The 21,338-nt window shown below is 37.3% G+C and overlaps 1 protein-coding gene across 1 annotated transcript in view; it reads right to left on the bottom strand.

Annotated features, from left to right (window-relative positions):
- Positions 1-1,839: 1,839 nt before the first annotated feature.
- The window catches only part of LOC110302686 (E3 SUMO-protein ligase RanBP2-like), a 50,487-nt gene continuing 30,988 nt past the window's right edge, over positions 1,840-21,338 (bottom strand). The window contains 11 exon segments of the mRNA XM_029482969.1: positions 1,840-3,091; positions 3,633-3,967; positions 4,085-4,358; positions 6,042-6,187; positions 8,034-8,135; positions 10,066-10,267; positions 11,354-11,532; positions 11,976-12,062; positions 12,757-12,927; positions 15,119-19,781; positions 20,603-20,697. Of these exon segments, the coding sequence (XP_029338829.1) occupies positions 2,786-3,091; positions 3,633-3,967; positions 4,085-4,358; positions 6,042-6,187; positions 8,034-8,135; positions 10,066-10,267; positions 11,354-11,532; positions 11,976-12,062; positions 12,757-12,927; positions 15,119-19,781; positions 20,603-20,697 (6,560 nt within the window). The 3' untranslated portion in view covers positions 1,840-2,785.

Raw genomic sequence — 21,338 nt, 5'->3', positions numbered from 1 at the left:
AAAAAAAAAAAAAAAAAAAAAAAACAAAAAAAAAACCTACCATCTAGGGGCTGGTGAGATGGCTCAATGGTTAAGAGCACCGACTGCTTTTCCTAAGGTCCCGAGTTCAAATCCCAGCAACCACATGGTGGCTCACAACCATCTGTAACAAAATCTGATGCCCTCTTCTGGAGTGTCTGAAGACAGCTATAGTGTATTTACATATAATAAATAAATAAATATTTAAAAAAAAAACAAAAAACAAACAAACAAACAAAACTACCACCTAAACTGTGTAATTGTTTTGATTCTTTGGGGTAGATTTTGTTGTTGTTGTTGTTTTGTTTTTCGAGACAGGGTTTCTCTGTGTAGCCCTGGCTGTCCTGGAACTCACTTTGTAGATCAGGCTGGTCTTGAACTCAGAAATCCGCCTGCCTCTGCCTTCTGAGTGCTGGGATTAAAGGCATGCGCCACCACCGCCTGGCTTGGGGGTAGATTTTAATGAGCATAAAACCTATCAATGTGAGTTTATACCATCATCAGTGAATAAACAACAGATCACATTGTTCTTAAATATCAAGCATCGTATAAAATGCCACAAGCTTATTTTTAAATTTCTTTGTTAGAGCTGGATAGCTCAGCCATTAAGAACATTGTCTACTCTTCCTGGGGGAGCTGAGTTCCATTCCCAGCACCCAAATGGTGGTGGCTCACAACCTTTGGTAACTCGTCAAGTTGTAAACATCTCTACTATAAGTAAATAACAATAGTTAGCTTAACATGCCATTTTGTCATGTTTTTGAAAGGTCTTTGGGCTGGAGATGGCTCAGAGGTTAAGAGCACTGACTGCTCTTCTGGAGGTCCTGAGTTCAATTCCCAGAAGCCACGTGGTGGCTCACAACCATCTATAATGGGACCTGGTGCCCTCTTCTGGCTGCAGACATACATGCAGGCAGAATGCTGTATACATAATAAATCTTTTTTAAAATGTCTTTAGTAACCTTAATGTTTTGAAATAATATCTCTTAAAAAGTATTTGCAACCATTCCACATGCCTGTAACTGCAGTGGAGATCAAGAATTCAAGTCCAACCTCAGCTCCAAGTTCAAGGCAATCGGGGTACAGAAAAATTAAAAATTTTTAAAAATTCCATTTACTTAAAAATACGGCATTAGCTTCTCAGCTGAAAGGCTTTAATATTTTTATATGAATTTATATTATACAGGTTTCCAAAAAAGCCACTAAATGGACATGGTTCTTTTTACAAGGCCAAATTGAAGTAGGTTTATTTGATGTACCTGGTTGCAGGATTAAGTATTTTTATAGTGGTGCTTGTATAAATTCATTGAGTAAGCCATAACCTGCCTTACCTAATCTAATGGTTGGACACAAGAAAACAGAAATGACTCAATACTTCCATATAGAGAATTGTATGGTCTAACTAGATTCCTTTTACTTCTATATTGAGTAAGCCCATAAGAACATCCCCTTCTGTTTGCCTAACTTAACACAAACCATATCCAAGTACATTTTCAGTGTTTATCAAACTCTTGATGTTGAAGTTCGAGCTCAGAGTGCTGGCCTTTAGCTGATCTCATTTGCCAGAGTAGAGTCAAGCTCAACCGGGTCTTCTTCCCCTGCTGATCCCACCAGGCCCATTCGCTTGGCTGTGGTTTCAGTGGATAGGAGGTGGGGACTGTGGGAACCTCCTTCATTTGGCTCCCTTAAGAGAGTGATAGTTACTCCCGCCATTTACCCGTGCTTCATTGAATTTCTTCACTTTCACACTCAGAGCACTGGGCAGAAATCACATCTAGTTACGGAAGGAACAGACAACTTAGATGCACAAGTAATCAAATGTTTTAAATGTCATGGCTGTATCAATTATCACTTTATTTCTGCTACAAAATTCACCAGAAAAAGGTACTGCAACAATCTAATATAAAGCAAATCTTTAACCAAAGAACATGGTATAGATCTTTTAAAAATATTGATACTTTATCACAAGAACTAGAGAAAAATCCAATTCTATCATCAGGACCAAGCTGAAGTTTCTGAGGTAGTAGAGACAGGTAACAGAAATGTGAATGGAAAGAAGAAAGAAAGAAAGAAAGAAAGAGAAGAAAGGAGGATGGGGAGGAGGAAGGAGAGAAGGCTAGCTAAGGAAATGATCAACTTATTTAAAATGTAAAAATTAATGTCTTCAAAAGAGCACAACATATCAAGAAAAGACAGTATCCTACTTAAAAGTTAATTTTTAACTACACAGGAGCATAAAAATGACAGAAGAGCACTTTGGTTAACTCCTATCTTCTGTGGCTCTATCCATATGTCAGTCTATACATTAATGAGCACAGGAATAGCTAAGATTACCATATATATATATATTTCACATCTAAAATAAAATTATCTGCATTATGGTCCCCTTATTCAATGATAAGTACCATGCAGGAAGTCAAGATATCTTAACAGGAATTAAAATAAGTTGCATATATCATATTACTTCAATAGTCTGGGAAATTCTATTGCTTTTAACAAAATTTGTATTAGCCATTCTAATATAGATATGTCAGGAGTACATAAAAATAAGTACACCTGAAATACACCAGTGTTTAAACTTTTATTTCACACCATGCAAGATCAATTATTACACACTAAAAAGTGACAACAGCTATAAGCTACAATTTTACATTTATACATCGGAAACATCTGTTTTCAAAAGGTGAACATAATTACTATACTGTCTGTAACAATTACGCATCAATTCAACTGCTTATATAGATAAAACTCACTGTGAAAAATTATTTTATAGCTGTCCACATTCTGTGATACAAATTCTTCTACTAACAGACCCTTTGGGAGAACCAAATGATTCAATCTTTCTCACAGTATCCATGCCATCCTTAACAAACCCAAATACTACATGCTTAAAGTCCAAATGTTCTGCTTTCTTCAGTGTTATAAAAAATTGAGAACTGTTGGTATTCTGGCCGTAATTGGCCATGGATAGTAAGCCAGGACCAGTGTGTTTCAAATCAAAGTTTTCATCGTCAAATTTAGCTCCATAAATGGACTGTCCACCTGTTCCATTGTATTTGGTAATATCTCCCCCCTGAAAACAAAATAAAACAAAATTTCTATTAATACTGACTAAACATTAAAGCACACAGAAATCATGATAGGGTAAATCACGAATGCTCTATTTCTTTAAGAATACATTTTGACAGCTAGGCAGTGGTGGTGCACGCCTTTAATCCTAGCACCCAGAAGGCAGAGAAAGGTAGATCTCTGTAAGTTTGAAGCCAGCCTGGTCTTCAGGACAGCCAGGAGTACACAACACAGAGAAACCCTGTCTCAAAAGAAGGTTAAAAAAAAAAAAAAATTGAAAACTAAGAAATACATGTATTGCTGTTTTGTTCTGGGTGGGGAGGTCAGGTCTGGGGGTCCCCTCCTGTCTCCAGCAGGTACACAGCATTAGAAGTTTGGAGCCTTTCAGACTGAGTGTTTGAAAAGAAGTAGAGTGTCCAGTTACAGAGTGGGAAAACTGAAAATTCCCAAGATGAATGAGGATGAGGGAAGAAGAAATACCTTCCCGAGATGCTGTGGTCTAGTTTTAGCAGATATAACCATGACGTATGTATAGTGACACTTACTTGGCAAATAAAATCTGGAACTACTCGGTGAAAAATGGAGTTCTTAAAACCAAAGCCCTTCTCTCCAGTGCATAATGCTCTGAAGTTCTCAGCAGTTTGAGGAACGATATTTGAAAATAATTCCATGATTATCCGTCCTAGAGGTTCACCATCCGCACAAACATCAAAGAACACCACAGGATTGGTGTCCTTCGATAATTCTGCTGCAAGGGATGTTTGTCCATTCTGGAGTTTCATTATATTTTGTTGACATTCTTCAAATTTTTTCTTAAAACTCTCAGTCATTTCCTTTGTCTTAAATCTCACGGCAAGCTGTTCTACTTTTGCTTCTCCATCTGTTGTAAGGAGTGGAGGTGGGAAGACCTTAATGTTAAACTTACTTGCAAAGCATGTGTATGATATAGATTTCAGAAGTCAATCAAATTAAAAGGCATTTGAAGGTAGAGACTCACCAGCATAATCTGAGGCAGTCCAGACTAAAGCATTGTTTGAAACATTTAAAGGTTTTAACTCCATGGCTTTGGTAATAACATGGTTTGCACACACTTTAAAAACCTGGTCTCTTCTCATTAGGATCCGATAATAATTCTTCATTGTATGCCAGAGAATCTTTATATCTCCAATACCTCTCTCCTTCCACTGACTGACATCTCTATCCCACCTATAAAGTTTGGCTCTCTCTTTGAACAAAACTTCTTCATCTTCCTCTCCAGATTTCACTTCTACCTATGACGAGATGAGAATAATTTATATAAACAACTAGTCATAACAAATCCATTAACCGATGCCAACAGGTTTTACTCTATCATGGTATCTAATTAATACCCTAATACTAATGATATATCTGATTTGGTTAAGCAGTAAAGATGTGATTTATCATTAAATATTTTATTTATCTCTGTGAAAAGAAAATGCCTTTAAAGGTCAAAAGAGGTTTCGAAAATGCTGGTTCTTGCCAAGCATGGCAGTATACACCAATAATCCCAACATTTGGAGTGTGGAAGCAAGAATGTCGGTTCAAGGTCAGCCTGGGCTATACAGGAAGGAATGTGTTTTTTTGCATGGGTGGGCAGTGATCCCAGCACTCCAGAGCCTGGGGAGCCAGAAGATTAGAACAGTTGAGGCCAGTCTGGGCTAGTACTATGTAACAGTATGTTGTCTCAAAAACTAATGTCCCAGTAAAAAGTGTTCTGTTTTTATAACTTTATATATATGGCTGTTTTGCCTGCCTGTGTATCTAGGCATTGAATTCCTCTATTGCCCCGATGTCAAAAGAGGGTATCAGATCCCATGGAAACGGAGTTACAGACAGTTGTTAGCTACCAGGTGTGTACTAGGAATTAGCCTCTGAGCTATCTTTCCAACCCTTTCCATTCTTTTAAAGATGTACTCATTTTCAATTTTATGTATGTGTGAGTATGTGCATATGAATGCAGATGACTACAGAAGCCAAAGGCATTGATCTCCCTGTTACAGGCAGCTGTGAGCTGGCTGACGTGGATGCTGGGAACCAACAAGAACACTACAAACACCACCTCTGAGCAGATCTCTGCAGACACAGCAGTGCTGATTCTTGTACTGTGACAGTAACTGAGACTGAAAATGGGCATCATAATTTTCTAAAAACAACAAACAGTCTTCTCCATTTCTTACCTAAAATTATTTTATGAAGACAAACATGAACTCCTAATGAAAAGACAAAAATGCCTATGGCTGAGCAAGATGGCCAGTGAGTAAACACGCTTGCTAGCTACCCAATCCTAAAAACCTGAGGTCAAGGCGGAGAAAGCTATGCTCTGACCTCCATATAACACCATGGCATATGCATACCTGCTTGTGTTCTCTCATACTCTCTGTGGTATGTGCATACCTACCTTCTTTCCTCCCTCTCACCCACTCTCTAGACACAAGAACTCGGGAAAAGTTGAGTGGGCACCAGTAGTATTGTGCTTGTTAACATGAGCAAGGCCCTGGATTCTGTCTTCAGCACTACATTCAAAACTAACTCAAAACATTTCCTACGAAAAGGCTGGAAATCTGGGCTGCTGATATGGTTCAGCAGTTACTAGCACTGGCTACTCTTTCGGAGGACCTGGGTTCAATTCTCAGCGTGCACAAGGCAGCTCATAACCATCTATAACTCCATCTGTATATAACTCCAGTCCAAAGGGAAATGACACCCTCAGGGGATATGACTATAGGCACACACATGATACACAGACATGCATGTAGGCAAAAGACTCATAACATAAAATAAATAATTTTTTAGAAGTTTGGAAATGTAACAAATAGAACATAATATTTAACTGCTTTGGGAAAAGAATGTAGATAGCAGTATTTAAAAAAAAATGGATGCAGGGAGTTGTTTTTACATCATCACTAGTGAAGTGTTTACTTCCTGGCACTTACCTCTGGTAAGGAGACTATAGGTTCAAAGTGGATGTCCTCGTTATGAACTACATCGTCATCACTGCCGTCTTCATCCTCGCCACCTTTACTTGTTGACTGTGTTCCAAACACAGCTGCTCCAGTATTTGCCCACTGGAAATTTTTATCTGATAAATAAATTAGGCAATTTAAACAGTGAACTCTTATTAAATTTTTATAAAAAAGAATTTTGCATTTTTAGATTGTTTCGATGATGAAATCAGTAAATGTAATTTTCAACAATGTCATAAACACATCTATTTGAGATGTTCAAAGTAATATTATTCTGGCCATTTCAACAACTATGGAATACAATTGACTGCAGTGTGTTTCTAGGTTAAATACTATTTTAAGAAAGCAAAGTGCCAGTGTGGCCCATACCTTTAATACTAACACCAGGAAGGATAGGCAGGTGGACATCTGTGTGTTCAAGGCTAGCCTAGTCTACACAGTGAGTTCCTACAGCCAGAGCTACTATAGTGAGACCCTGTTTCAAAGCACAGAAAGAAAGAAAGAAAGAAAGAAAGAAAGAAAGAAAGAAAGAAAGAAAGAAAGAAAGAAAGAAAGAAAGAAGGGGAGGGAAGGAGGGAGGGAGGGAGGGAGGGAGAGGGAGAGAGAGAGAGAACAGAAGATGTGTAAACTAATGTAAGGATTCAACACGGAAGAAAACAAATACAATGAAGAAAATAAAATAAAATATAAGCAAAGCAGAGAAATAATAAAGCAAAAATCTACTTTTGGCTTCACACTCCCTATGTTAACAAAACCAACAAGCAAAGAGAAGTGAAGAGAGGATGCAGTGATACTATTTATATTAAGACAAGGCTAGCCTGGTAAGCTCTGTCCGTCTCATCCTTGCTGTACAATAGTGACAATAAGCCATCACTACCAATGCTCACTTGGCTTTTCGGGGGAGATAAGTTTACCTACTGTACTGGTATATTTACTCACTACCCATCTTTTAATGCTAATCTATTAAATACATTAAAACTAAAGTTGAAAAGCTTGGTGTTGCACCTTTAATAGAAAGAGATAGATCTTTGTGAATTGGAGGCCAGTCTACTCATTAAGAGTTCCAGCCTAGAAAGGATACATAGCAAGACCCTGTCTCAAAACAATAGTAACTTGGCATAACTTTCTCTTTCTTTCCTCCTCCTTCTTTTTTTTTTTTTTTTTTTTTGAGACAAGCTCTCACTGTATAGCCCTAGCCATCCTGGAACTTATTCTGTAGACCAGGCTAGCCTTGAACTCAGAGAGCTCTGCCTGCCTTTGCTTCAAGAGTGCAGGGACTCAAGGTGTGTACCACCACTGTCTAGCCCTATCAATCATTTCTAAAAGTTTAATGTGTTTCTGTAAATAGCATAAACCTAAAAATGTATAAAGATCTAAGTAGGACTTAAAGGACTAAAATCTTAAATTGGATTATTTCACCATTCTAAAATGTCTCCAAACATCTTAAAGAATAATTTGCATTGTGCTATATTATGAGTAAAGACAGTGAACAAATAGCACCTGCATGGCTCAGAACCATCTGTAACTCCAGTTCCAGAGGATGTGCCCCCTAAGGGCACTGCATACATGTGGTAGAAATAAACATATGTGACAGAAACACACTCACAAATAAATGACTCTTAAAAATATACACACCACTAATAAATGAGAAAAAATACTAGTTTGTAAATTTCTACAGCCCTAATGCAGAAATCCACTTTGTCTTAAAACCAAGTCAGGGTTTTCCCAAAACTGAAAAACATACATGTATATGAGGAAAGGAAGGACTATCAGTATTGATTTAAACTAAATTAAGAGAAAATTCTTATAGCCGTTATCATCAATGCCAGACTGTGTAATCCTAGTTACTAATAAGCAAACCAAGGACAGGGCCATTCCACTTAAGTCACAACATGGAAAGAACTGCTTTTTTCAGTTACACTTGGCTGAAATCAATAGTCATCTTTTTCCTCTTGATCTTACCTTTAGAGCCAAAAGCAAAATCTCCAGAATTACTTGAAGCCAAGTCTGCAAATGACAGGCCTGTACCACTTCCAAATCCAAACAAAACAGTCTTGTCTTCTCCTGACAACAAACAAACAAACAAACAAACAAACAAAAAACAACTTTCAGTTTGAGATAAGACTATATATCAAAACCTTACCCAGTACTCCAGGTGAGGCAAGGTATAAAATACACTCTTTAAATCTAGTATTTACTCTTTTAAAATGCCTTCAAGTTCACTAAGTTTTTTGAGTTGTTTTTTTTACAGACTATATAAATGTATGTATGTATGTATTTGTACATATGTATATATTTCCTTTTTTAAGAAAAGGATCTATTTTATTTATGAGTACACTGTTTCTCTCTTCAGATACACCAGAAGAGGGCATTGGATCCCATTACAGATGGTTGTGAACCATCATGCTGGGAATTGAAATCAGGACTTCTGGAAGAACAATTAGTGCTCTTAACCACTGAGCCATCTCTCTAGCCCCTACAAACTATATTTTAAGTTACAAAATACATTCAATTTCAAGCTTGCTCAGTAATATTAAGTTTGCAGGTACTATGCCCAATGAACACCAACCCAAAACCTAAACCAATTTTCCTTTAAAATCCACTGACTAAGCTACATTATGAGACTACATATCAAGATTCTTACACACCCAATCAAGCAGTCAAAGGTAAGATCTTAGAAAAACTCTGTACTAAACTTTTTTTTTAAAGACTTGCCCCCCACCCCCGACAGGGTTTCTCTGTGTAATCCTAGATGTCCTGGACCTCACTCTGTAGACCAGGCTGGCCTCGAACTCAGAGATTCAGCTGTCTCTGCCTCCTAAGTGCTGGGATTAAAGGCGTGCAGCAACACCACCTGGCAAGACTTGTTATTTTTAACTGTGTGTTTCTGCATGTCTATGTGTGAGTAAATAAATGCACATGAGTGCAGGCTCCCAGAAAGGAGAAAAAAGGCTGAAGGTGTAGGTTACCTGCCTGCCATGGGTGCTAGCAACTGAACTCTGCAAAAGCAGTGGGCACTTACACTAAATTTTTCTGTGTTCTTTACCTTGTCTAAATTCTACTAGTTTCATGATCTCTGAAATTGCTTTGGCCTACTTAATTTTATCTGAAAACAGAGCTTTTGGTTGCACAGTATACTATTTTGTCCCAGCATATTAAAGATGAGTGCCATAAATGTGCTCTTTGTGACCTATGTTGGGGTTACTTCTGGAAAGGAAAAGATGGTGATATAGATGTCCATGTATAAAGAAACGCAATTCATAAAGACACTTCTTCCCACTTAGAGCAACTAAGACACATAGTAACACTAACAGTAATTACTGTAAATGACAAGTGAGTTTTGGAGCTTGTACAAATTTTAGTATCATAAAAATGTGAAGTTTCTACAGTAATAATCTTTAACTAAAGCACCGTGAATATGTTTGGGTAATACTAATATATAATTCAACAACAGTTAAGTTAAAGTATTATTTAACATCAAGAAAATTACCATGCAAGCAAATTATTCTATTTTATGCAGACAGGCCAATCACAATGCTCTCTATTCTCTAATAGCTTAAAATCAAAAAATAGGTTGGGTGTTTTAATGCAGCATGGGCAGCCAGATCCCTGAGTGTGAGGCCAGTCTGATCTACAGAATGAGTTCCAGGACAGCCAAGGTTACACAGAGAGACCCTGTGTTTAAAAATTAAAATAAAAGCCGGGTCTACAAAGTGAGTTCCAGGACAGCCAGGACTATACAGAGAAACCCTGTCTCGAAAAACCAAAAAATAAAAATAAAAATAAAATAAAATATACCAAATGATAAAATGTTACTATTTACTGTTTCATTTTTTGAGAAGGCAATGATTGTTTGATTACTGTGACAAATACATTATGCTCCTATATTCATCTTAAACATTTTCAACTAAGCTCTTAGAATCTACTCTATTTTCTCAAACACATAGGCAAAACCCTATGTATTGCATAATATAAACACATAATCAACTTTTACCTCTGCTTGGGAATTCCATGTCAGTTTCTTTTCTAGTGGACAAATCTACAGGTTTGTCCATAGTCCCAGAAACAGGGGATGAGCTACTATGTTTGGTATCAGAATCAGGTTCTTCAGACTTACAGCCAACAGGGTTTGCTACTTCAGTCTCACCTATATGCTCAATACCAACTCTATCAGTCACTTTCTCATTCTGGGATTTCTGCAAAAAGGAAAGAATAAAACATATCATTAAATCATCCTCTACAGTCACCAAAAGAAATAGAAAAATAGTAGGTAGTTTCTATAAAGTTTGATATGTGTTCTAAAGATTTATTATTTATTTTATGTGAGTACACTATAGCTATCCTCAGACACATCAGAAGAAGACATTAGATCCCATTACAGATGGTTGTGAGCCACTATGTGGTTGCTGGAAACTGAACTCAAAAGACCTCTAGAAGAGCAACCAGTGTTCTTAATCACTGAGCTATCTCTCCAGTCCCTGGTGTGTATTTTATGTCTTTATAATAATCACTGAAAAGACAGGAAAATTAACAGAAATGAAAACTACAAAGGGACAGGCAAAATTAAAAATGAACTTAGAACCTACCTCAAAATTAAAAATGAACTTAGAACCAGCCTACCTCTCTGATTAAAAGAATGTCAAATGGTCTAAGCACTCGTAAAAGATTATTCAATCAGATTTGTTTTTACTACAGAAAACACCATGGTTGGAGAGTTATCTTGGTGCCCACGCTTGCACATTTAACTACAAGACCCTGGGTTTGGTTCCATGGAAAAACACACAGAGGACATTAACAGGTTTAGGAGAATGAGAAGTTAGAGGGATGGGGGCATAATGATGAAGACGAAGATTATCCCTTAGCAGCCTGTTTATTTTCTAATAAGAGACAAAAGTAGATCCAGATAGGAGGATAGGGAAAAACAGAGAGGAGTTGAAGGAGGGAAATGGAAAATATATTGTGTGAGGAAAAAAATATTTTCAATAAAAGAGGAAAAACACTTACTCATATTGCTATAATTTAATAGTTAAGACATTGTGAAGCTGATTTGTTTAGATCGACAAAGAATCCTGGTGGTGTTTCAACTGACAGGATATTAAGCCTGTAGTTTAGCCTCAGATTCAATATCCTGATCATTTTGAGAGTTCTCATTCACGAACAGTAACACGGTTCTCTATTTATAATCTAACACATGTGCTTGCTAAGGTCAACTATTACATCTGATAGTAAGATTTTAAAATGTACCAAGAGAACTGAGTGGCAAACAATGGAGACAGTCTAACCTGAGCTTCACAGACTTTGCGAAGCTCTGACTGAAAATCCTCCCCATTTCCATTGTCCTCATCAGTATCACTGCAGACTCCACAGAAAAATGTAGGTGGAAGCTTTAAAGTATCTGCTTTTGCTCTCTCTTCAACTGTTGGCTTCTTTTCCCAAACAATAACACATTCCTTGTCATTATCTGAAAAAGCCATACAACACAAGCAGAGACACAATCAGAAACCCAACCACTCCACAATTGTCAGTCTGAAGGGTTTTCAATACAATTTAAAGACCTCCATAACAAGGACTAGGAATGCTCATGAAACCAGTCCATGGGTACCAAAAGGAATCAGTGTCTTTCAACTAGTATTACTTTGTTAATACTGTAAATGCGCATGGGTGTATCCCGTAAATAAAACTGGACATTACAGGTAATTCTCAGAGGAAAAGGAACCTTTCTTACCCAGGTATTGTGGCATATGCCTTTAATCCCAGCAGTGGTCAAAGAGGGAGATCTCTGTGAATTCAAGGCCAACCTGGTCTATAAAGAGAGTCCAGGGTAGGCATGGCTCTGTTACACAGAGAAATACTGTCTCCAAAAAAAGAGGGGGCACTTAAAATATTAAAATTGTATAAACATACCTGCTAGATTTTCTTCCAATGGTTTATCTGAGTCATCTAGATAGAGTTTTCCATTAAGCTTCTTGACAGCCATTTCATAATCTTCATCTTCAAATGAAATTGATCATATTGAGTAAAATAATTTTAGTAGGTAGGTTTTCCCATCCACAAACCTAGAAATGATCTTCACACTCTCCCTCTCTCACACATGGCCCTGAGCTCTGACAATCTGACCTTTAACCTCCTACTGCTGTTCATAGTTCCCATTTGTGCTCCCCTCACGCTTAGCCATTCTGTCATTTCAACACAGATGCCAACACATGGTCACTCAGTCCCACATGAGATTTTCTATAATACCACTGTGCAAAGGATCTTACTGGGACATTGAGGATGTTATCCTTCTCCCTATTTGACTTTGAATACATTTGGAATTATGATTACTTTCAATTTCCTTAAAACATCTACCTGGCATGTGATAACCATCTTTGTTAAGGGCTTATTTTAATGAATGCCATTCTTCTCATCATTTCATTCACTGACAATTTTATATACACAGGCTAAAAACCCACCACTAAGGGTATTAAGTCTGTTTCAATTTTGTTTGGTTTTTTTGAGATGAGGTGTCACTCTCTAACCCAAGGTAGTCTGACACTCCCCATGAATATGAATTCATAAGCATCCTACCTCAGTCTATCAGGTGCTAGGATTACAGCATGAGCCGTCATGTCTGGCAAAAAGTCAGGCTTTAAATAAGTAAACTATACTCCCAATTACTAAGATTATCAATTGACAACAAACTTACCATCCTCCTCTTCTTCACTAACATAGCCAGGTCTATTCTTATAACAAAAGAAAGTTGCAGGAAGCAGAAGTTTCTCTGCCAGGGCTTTCTGCTCAGGAGTGGGAGTGAGTTCATACACAATGAGAATATCGTTATCTGAGGGGAGATCTTCAGGTTTACTCTTCTCTTGTGCTGTAACCAAATTAAAACAACTGAGAAGTCAACATAACCAGCCTAATTAAAAACACAAAGAACATGAAACTTATCTGAGTTAAAACAGCACACTGATAAAATAAAAACACATACTTTGGAACAAACCAAGTTCTATAATGATCACGACTTTGAATTAAAAGCCTGGTTTAGTGGTCTATTAAAACTTTTAGAGAATACAAAGCTTTTAAAAATCCTTTTACTGGTCACTGGAAATTACTAATTTCTGTAATTTAAAAAGTGTTGCTATAATCACACTCCATACACTAAACAGTTATTAAGCAAAGTATCCATGCATTTACTACTGAGAAAGTACCTCTGGTATTATCCAACATAAATATTAATACAACCTTTATTAGTTCCTATAAAGGAAGCAAACAATTTTTTTAACAGCAAAGGATGGCAAGTGATAGCATCGTATCCATTTTTTGCATACTTCCAAGTGTGAAACTAGATAAAATTATGTTGCTACTTTACGTATCAAGACAATTTCAGTGGCTAAAAACATTGCATCTACTCCCACCTGATCAAAAAATGAACCCTATACATAAAGTCTGTTTTGATATATTAAGAATCTCTAACTTGTAGGTACTGATAAAACAGTGCCTTAAACCAGTCATGAAACATATATGTACCAGCCACTACAGGGGAACTATCCTCTAAAGCCCCCCTGTCCAATATGGTAGGCTTACCCATATGCGGCTTCCTAATACCTGAAAGATGGCTAAGTCAAACTAAGATGTACTAAAGGTACTAAAAGTCTGTACACTGGATTCAAATGGCTGGCATAAAAGAAAGAATGTAAATAATGTGTGTGGTTTTTTTTTTATCTTAATTGACTAAAAGTTGAAATATTTTGTATACATACATTATATTGAATAATTACTAAACTGATTTCCTTTTATGCTACCTATTTCTTTTAGTGTTTCATTTTCTATGTTGCTCTCAGAATACTTTAGACAGATCATACTATATTTCTACTGGTTAGCATAACTAAAGAGAACTGGTATCCATTTTTCTGCAAGGTCAAGATGAATACTACACATATTTCCCCCATTTGCTCGTAATGGGCTTCTACAAATTTTGCGTTCTTATTATTTTAGTCAAGAAGCAACACTTATTTCTATAAATGACCTGCATTACATAAGAAACATATGTTACAGAATGATAGCTGTTCAAAATGAGGTCTAATTTCAAATATAGTCTCTAAACCCTCAGTAGACATGTATTATATCCATATATCTGAATACTGGCAGGCAGTAGTGGCTAAGGTCAACAGTGAGAAAAAAACAGGTCTTTATTACAGAGTTAAAAAGAATAAAGAAAAGTTCAATGAAGCAGTAAGACAAAGACAGACAGACAGATATTAATTAAGCAGAGTTGAAAATGAAGCAAAGACAGCATAATAACACATAGACAGCATCCAGATACAAATTTAAATTAAAGGCTGTTGCATCACCACTCAAAAAGTATGTTTTGTAAAATGTCACTCTTTAACATGCACATTGCAGTGTTAATTACTCCAATTCATACAGCCACAATTCCTTGGCTAAGGACTACCAGCTAGTAGCCGCCTCACACTGAGAACGCTAGCTCTATACCTTTGCTCTCAGGTTGTGAGGTAGGGACGCTGGTCCAAAAGGCCATTGGATTAGATTTAAAAAGGCTAAAATTAAATCCTAGGAACATAAAGAATATTTCATTTTTTCTAGCATCTGTGAAACAAAATGAATAACTTAAAAAATTTAGACCTCTCCTTTTATACCAATCTGGTTATCTTACATGTTAACTTTATGCACAAGGTCTCTTTCTTTGCCAACTGAATAAATGGTGGCAACACTAACTTATAGAACATGCATGCAACTTCTCAGTAACACACGCTTCAAGTGATTTTTAAAGTACAATGTTGAAGAATCAACATGTAAAAGACTCAATACTCATGATTCAAGTGTATGAGTCCTTATATTATACTAGGTTCTTTTGCACTGCTTTATAATGATACTGTCTCTCCAGTGATCTGTTAGTTGTAATATTCACAAGCTTATTTAGGGATTAAACTTGTCCAAATACTTTTGAACATTTATAAACTAGTGTTTATGACACAACTTTGACTAAATATGAGTTTCCTATAAAGAGTCAAATGTAAACACTAACTGTAATACTAAGTACTTACCCTTTTCTGGTGTTTTAAATGTATAACTAGTTGAAGAGTTCTCTTTGGAAAAGGCACTGAGATTTTTGACTTTGCCATCAGAAGATTGCTTGATGTCAGAGTTCTGTGGCAGCTCACATTTGTCAGGTTTTACTTTTCCTTCAGATCCACTCTGAGCTCTGGAAGTCATTTCACTATTGCTATTTTTCAAAGGTGCATTAAAACTAAATCCAAACAGAGAACCAGTGGCTGAACTGTTGCCAAATGCAAATGGCTTGGATTTTTCACTACTAAAAATGCTCTTAACAGATTCTGAGCCAAATACAAACTTAGGAGGAGAAACTACTGCTTTTGGTGTTGTTTCCGATGTGCCAGATGTTTCTCCAGCTTCTGAAGTTGTATCTATTACTTCATCTCCCTGAGTTAAATCTGTCCTTTCTCTTGTAGTTTCTTCTAAAACAGCAATAGCAATTTTGCCACATGGTGACTCTCTAGGGGTGCTCAGATGAGAAACATGAGGTGTTATCAACGAATCTTTTTCTTGGGCTGTTTTTGCTTCATCAAAAATTTTCTTAAATGAGTCTGCAACATCCTGTAGTTTAAAACGAACAGCCAAATGTTCTATTTTTCTTTCTCCATCTGCAAAATCACATGCAGTCCACACCCACACTCTTTCAGTCCCTTTCATAGTTTGCAAAGTCATATCTGGAGTTATTCTGTGATTGGCACAAAGTTTTAATACCTGGTCCCTTCTCATCACGATGCGAACTTGTTTATTATCATAATTCTGTAAGATCTTTATATCTCCAATGCCTCTTTCTTTCCACTGGCCAACATCTTTATCGTATCTGTAAAGTTTTGCTCTGTGACTAAAAACAACTTGTTCATTTTCCTCACCACTGGATACTTCAACTAGATCAGGTAAAGGAACAACAGGTTCAAAGTACTGTCCATCTCTCTCTTCTTCTTGAGTAATATCAGACTCCTCATCAGTGCCAACTGAAGCTCCACTCTGGTTCAATTTGGCTGGAGACTTAGATGGACTCAGAGCAGATTTAAAACTGAAGTTAAATCCTGTAGTTGACTCACCAAAGCGGAAGAGGTTTTTCCGCACAGGGCTGCTTGCCAATGGAGAAGCATGAACTGAGCTGCTGCTGACACTGTCATCCAAGGCGTCTTCCCGTAAGTCATAGTTATCCCATTCTAAGGAAGGCCCGGCGTTGTCAGGATTCTGCTTGACTGTAGTGTCGGAAGCACTGGGAACATCTGCACCTGAACTTGCCTTCTCCTCATCAGTTACCTTTACTTGATCATTTGTCAAAAACGTTTTGAAATCTTTCAGTCCGCTCTTCATTTCCTCAGCTCTCTGTATTAATTTAGCAGCCCTGCCAGTATCTACAAGTTTATGGGGTGTCTGAAGTGGAATGTCTAAGAGAAGACGTTGACACTCCTCAAATTTCTGCTTGAATTCTTCAGCTAGCTCTGGTGTTTTAAACTTTGCAGCCAGTTGTTCCAGTTTTGCGTCACCATCGGAGAAATCACTAGCTAGCCACATCCATGCTCTATCTGACCCTGAGAGAGGCTTCAGGTTCATTGTAGTGGTTATCCAATGATTGGCACAAACTTTTAGCACTTGTTCTCTTCGCATCAGCATTCTCAGTTTACCATTGACTTCATTTTTGAGAATTTTTAAATTCCCCAAACCCCTTTCTTTCCACTGACTTATCTCAGCATCAAATCTAAATAATTTCACCCTTTGTGAATACAAAACTTTTTCATCTTCTTCTCCTGTTACTAGTTCCACCTTTTCTGGCATCTGCACTACTGGCTCAAAATGGATGTCATCACTGTCCTCAGTCTTATATGCATCATCATCTTTCTCAAGATCAGAAGAGGTATTTGCCTTCTCAGCCACTTTGCCACTTTGTGATGAGAATAATTTTTCTCCTGCACCTGAAAATCCCTTAAAATTAGGGTCTTTCTTGCCAAATTGAAACCCTTCTCTTGATGTTGACTTTGCAAGATCTGCAAAGGTGAAGGTGCTGCTTGTCTGACCAAAGACCACACCACTACCATTCTTCTGACCACTAGTATCCTGAGCTTGGAAACTAGGGTCATTTTCAAGATGTTTTTCACTCTTTTTCTCTTGATTTCCCGTTTCCTGAATGCCAAATTTAAACCCATCAGCAGATACAGGAATGCAAAAACTAAATCCATCCTTGATTGACTTAAATTCTGTATTAGAGCCACCCTGAAAGGCAAAGCAAGGTGTTTTTTCTTGATCCACATGCCCAAATTTAAATTTCTTCTCTGAAATGCCAACTTTAAAATTCTTCTCAGGAAAGTTACTTTTGAATTCTGTTCCCACTTGACTTCCTGCAGATTCATTTGACTGTGACTTTGAGCCCACTGTAAAAGCTGAATGAGCTTAATGTGGCTTAAGAGATGGCTTGGAGGCTTCACAAGCCACACATTTTAGGGAAGAGCTCTCATTTTGTACAGAACAAACAGCACACTCCCATTCTCCTTCCTTTTTGGTGAATAAGCCTTCAAATCCATTGTTTGGAGACCTGCTTGTCTCTGAAGAGGCAGGAGCTGACACACAAGATGTAGGCGGATTCTGTTTATTTGGATACTGACAAGCAATACAGTGAGTAGCACTGGCTTCATTTCGGACAAAACACAAGCTACAATCCCACTGTCCTTCTTTCTTGGCGAACATACCCTCAAATCCAATCCTGAAAGGCTTACTCATCTCTGAGGTACCAAACTTAAAAGAGGGAGGTGCAGTAGATAAACTTGGTGTAATAGGATTATTACAAGCAACACACTTTATAGCATGTGCTTCATTTTTCGCCGAGCACAAACTACAATGCCATTCTTTGAACTGTTTTCCTGGGTTCTCACAAGCAACACATTTTTTAGAGCTTCCTTCATTTCTGACTAGGCATACACTGCATTCCCACTGACCTTCTTTTTTTGAAAAAACAGATCTGAAATCACTGTCAACAGACTTAGGAAGATCTCCCTGACCAAATTTGAAAGAAGTTTGAACAAGCGAAGAGGCAGACTTTGTGTTCTGACATGCAATGCACCTAGAAACAGTGGGTTCATTTCTTACTAAACAAACACTGCAGTCCCAATGGCCTTCTTTATTTGCAGTCATTATTGCAAATCGATCTTGAGCATTTTCCAGGCCAGTTTTAGGAGCAAAGCCATTTTCAACTAACGGAGGACCTAGGAGCTCTTTGTTACTGGTTGGGTTTGTATTCTGGCATGATACACATTTCTTAGCAGTTGCAGCATTCTTAAAGGAGCAGCTGTTACAATTCCAGTAAGGCCCTTCCTTCTTTACAATCTGGAATTCAAAATTCAAGTTTCCACCATCAGCTTTGCAAACATCCTTGTTCTCCTGAGCTGCAGGCTCCTTTACAGTTCTCAGAGTGTGATCTGGTGTTGTAGATGAGTTTGTTCCTAAGGCTTTTAAAATGTTCTGGGCCTCTTCAAATTTACACTTAAAGAGTGCTGCTTCCTCAGGAGTTTTGAATCTAATTGCAAGCTGTTCTGGTTTTGGCAATTCATCTGCATAATCAAGGGCATGCCATACAAAAGATCTATCTGAGCCAGCATTTGGTGTCAGTTTCATATCTGGGCTTATGTAATGATTTGCACAGATCTTTAATACTTGCTCTCGTCTCATCAGAAGGCGAATTTTACCAGATGTCTTATGCCTTAGTATTTTTACATTGCCTATCCCACGTTCCTTCCATTCTTTGGATTCACCATCAAAACGGAACAACTTTGCACGATTGCAAAAGAATTCTTCTTCATCTTCCTCGCCAGTTTTTACTTCTATCTTGTCAGGAAGAGGTACCACAGGCTCAAAGTGAGGGCCATCATCCTCCTCATCCCCATGAGCACTTCCTCCATCTGTCTCATGACTTTTATTTGCCTGCTCTGAAGCAGCTGTTGTAAATACAGACTTCCCTGGGCCGTGACAAGCAAACATGTCATCACTGCGACGAAAACCAAAATTCTTCTGCTGATTTGGGCCCATGTTTTCTGTAAGTGTATTTTTGCTTCCAAAACTGAATGTATTCCGAGACCCACTAGCTTGAGCAGATACTGGCTTTAGTCCACTGTAGCCATCTCCTTGTAAAGGCTTATCTGAAGTCAGAAGGCCTAGAAGACTCTCACTGTTACTATAAGCTGTTGAAGGAGGCTGTGTCACTACCTGTGGTGATGAAAATGTGAAGTCGCCATCATTTGATTTGAAATTTGAGTTAAATTTAAAGGGAGTTGGCTGTGTTGTATGTGCTGGTGTTGTCAAAGGTGGCCTTATTACTTCACCCTGCATGGGCTGAACGAAATTGGATTTTCCAAATTCTATAACCTTTGATTCTGCTGACCTTGAAGCGTGAGCTACAAGTGGAGGCTTTGTGAAATACCCTGGTTCTGGCAAAGGTGGATTTGTGCTTGTCTGTTGAACATTGTAATTAAAATAATCATCACCCCTGGGTGATAGAATTCCTGTTGCAGGAGACTCAAAACGCAAGGGAGGACCATACATCTCCTGAGAGAACATACAAGCAGATGAACTTTGCACTGGTGGTGTGTGCATCTGTTGTGAATATGCATAAATATGTTGTTGGGGTGGAAGCCTATTCATGCCATAAACTGGACCCTAAAAGAGAAAAAAAAAATCAAAATACTTTCTGGATTATTCATAAAACTATAAAAATCTACAAACAAATCAACTCTCACAAACCTCAAATTAGAGTATCATTCAGCAGAAAGAACCAATGTACACAGCACATTAATAGACACCAATGGTGCCACAAAGACACCTGAATATATTTGATAAGACAGCACCTTAAAAATCTGTACTGACAATGAATAGAAAAATATATTTTCTTCATTCACTAAACAATTACTAAATGATGTTAACAGTGATGATTATTACTAAAATTCATTAAGCATTTATTAATGTATCAACTAGGCAGTTTTACTTTAGAAGTTAAAGGTTTTTAGCCTCAAAAACTCTATTAACTATAGTATTATTCTCATTTAAAAGCAGGTGGCCTAAGAGGTACACAGGTTAAAACAAATTGCCCAAGTTCTCAATAAGCAGAAGAACAGGGATCTAAATGTACCAACACATCCCCAGCTCTCTGTCTGGGAAGTCACAGTTTTGAGCTACTGTCATAATAATCCAGTTTGAGTTAAAAGGATGACAATAAATCAGCCTAGCAAAGCAAAAACATACTAGCCTTACTCCTATCAAAATAGAATAATAATACAAGGGCCAAAACCATCCAATTCTCCAATTTAAAATATTCCAAATGTTTCAACTTACTGTTAACACACAAAAAAAGATGACTATGAAATGCCTATATCAAAGGTCACATATCTCCAATACTGAACTACTTCGTTCAATTTCTTTAAAAGAAACCTAAACATTTAAAATGTAAATAGTTCTAATTGTGTATGCTTTTCCTTTGTTACCTTTGTGGGAGTTACATTAGCAGCTGGTCTGAGAAGATACTGGGAGTTATATGCAGGTGACTGACTATAATATACTGATGGGCCAGTAGTTGCAACTAAAGTGAAAGAAACAAAAACAAGAAAACAATGTTAAAAGTCTATTCTATAGTTTAAAATACTACCTAGACAAGAATTATAAATATACGATAAGAATCAAAGGAAGTTTTAATTATTCTGATCTTTACATTTCTACATACTCAAGTATACCATAAAGCAATTAATAAATGAAGAACTCAAAAGAAAAACCAGTTAAATGACACAAAGAATAAAAAACAACACTACTATTGTCAACAGGAACAAGTAGTTAACAAGCATGCCAGAGTAAGGCATAATGGCACATGTCATTTGATCTCCCACACTCAAAGACAGGTAGATTTCTGTAAGTTTCAGCTAAAGCTACATAGTGAGAGATCTCATCTCTAAAATGAAAACAAGGAAGTAAATGGTTCAAGATCAACAGAATGTAAAAGCACAGAACTGCTCCACATTAGGAAAAAAGTTATCACAGAGGATTTAGTAACCAAAATACACCTGATGGCCTAAACATTTAAAAGAGGACTTGAAACTCTATAGAATGACAGGGTTGCAGAATATGATCTCAAATAATTACTCAGATTTACGCTTAAAATAACCTGGTACAACTATGAAAAGGGTCTCACAATAACATAAAGCCAACTACATGGCTCAGCAGGTAAAG

Source organism: Mus caroli, chromosome 10 (assembly GCF_900094665.2).
Source record: "Mus caroli chromosome 10, CAROLI_EIJ_v1.1, whole genome shotgun sequence".
In the NCBI taxonomy this organism is placed as follows: domain Eukaryota; kingdom Metazoa; phylum Chordata; class Mammalia; order Rodentia; family Muridae; genus Mus; species Mus caroli.
The sequence above is the reverse complement of the archived record's forward strand: the minus strand, read 5'-3'. Positions and strand labels throughout refer to the sequence as shown.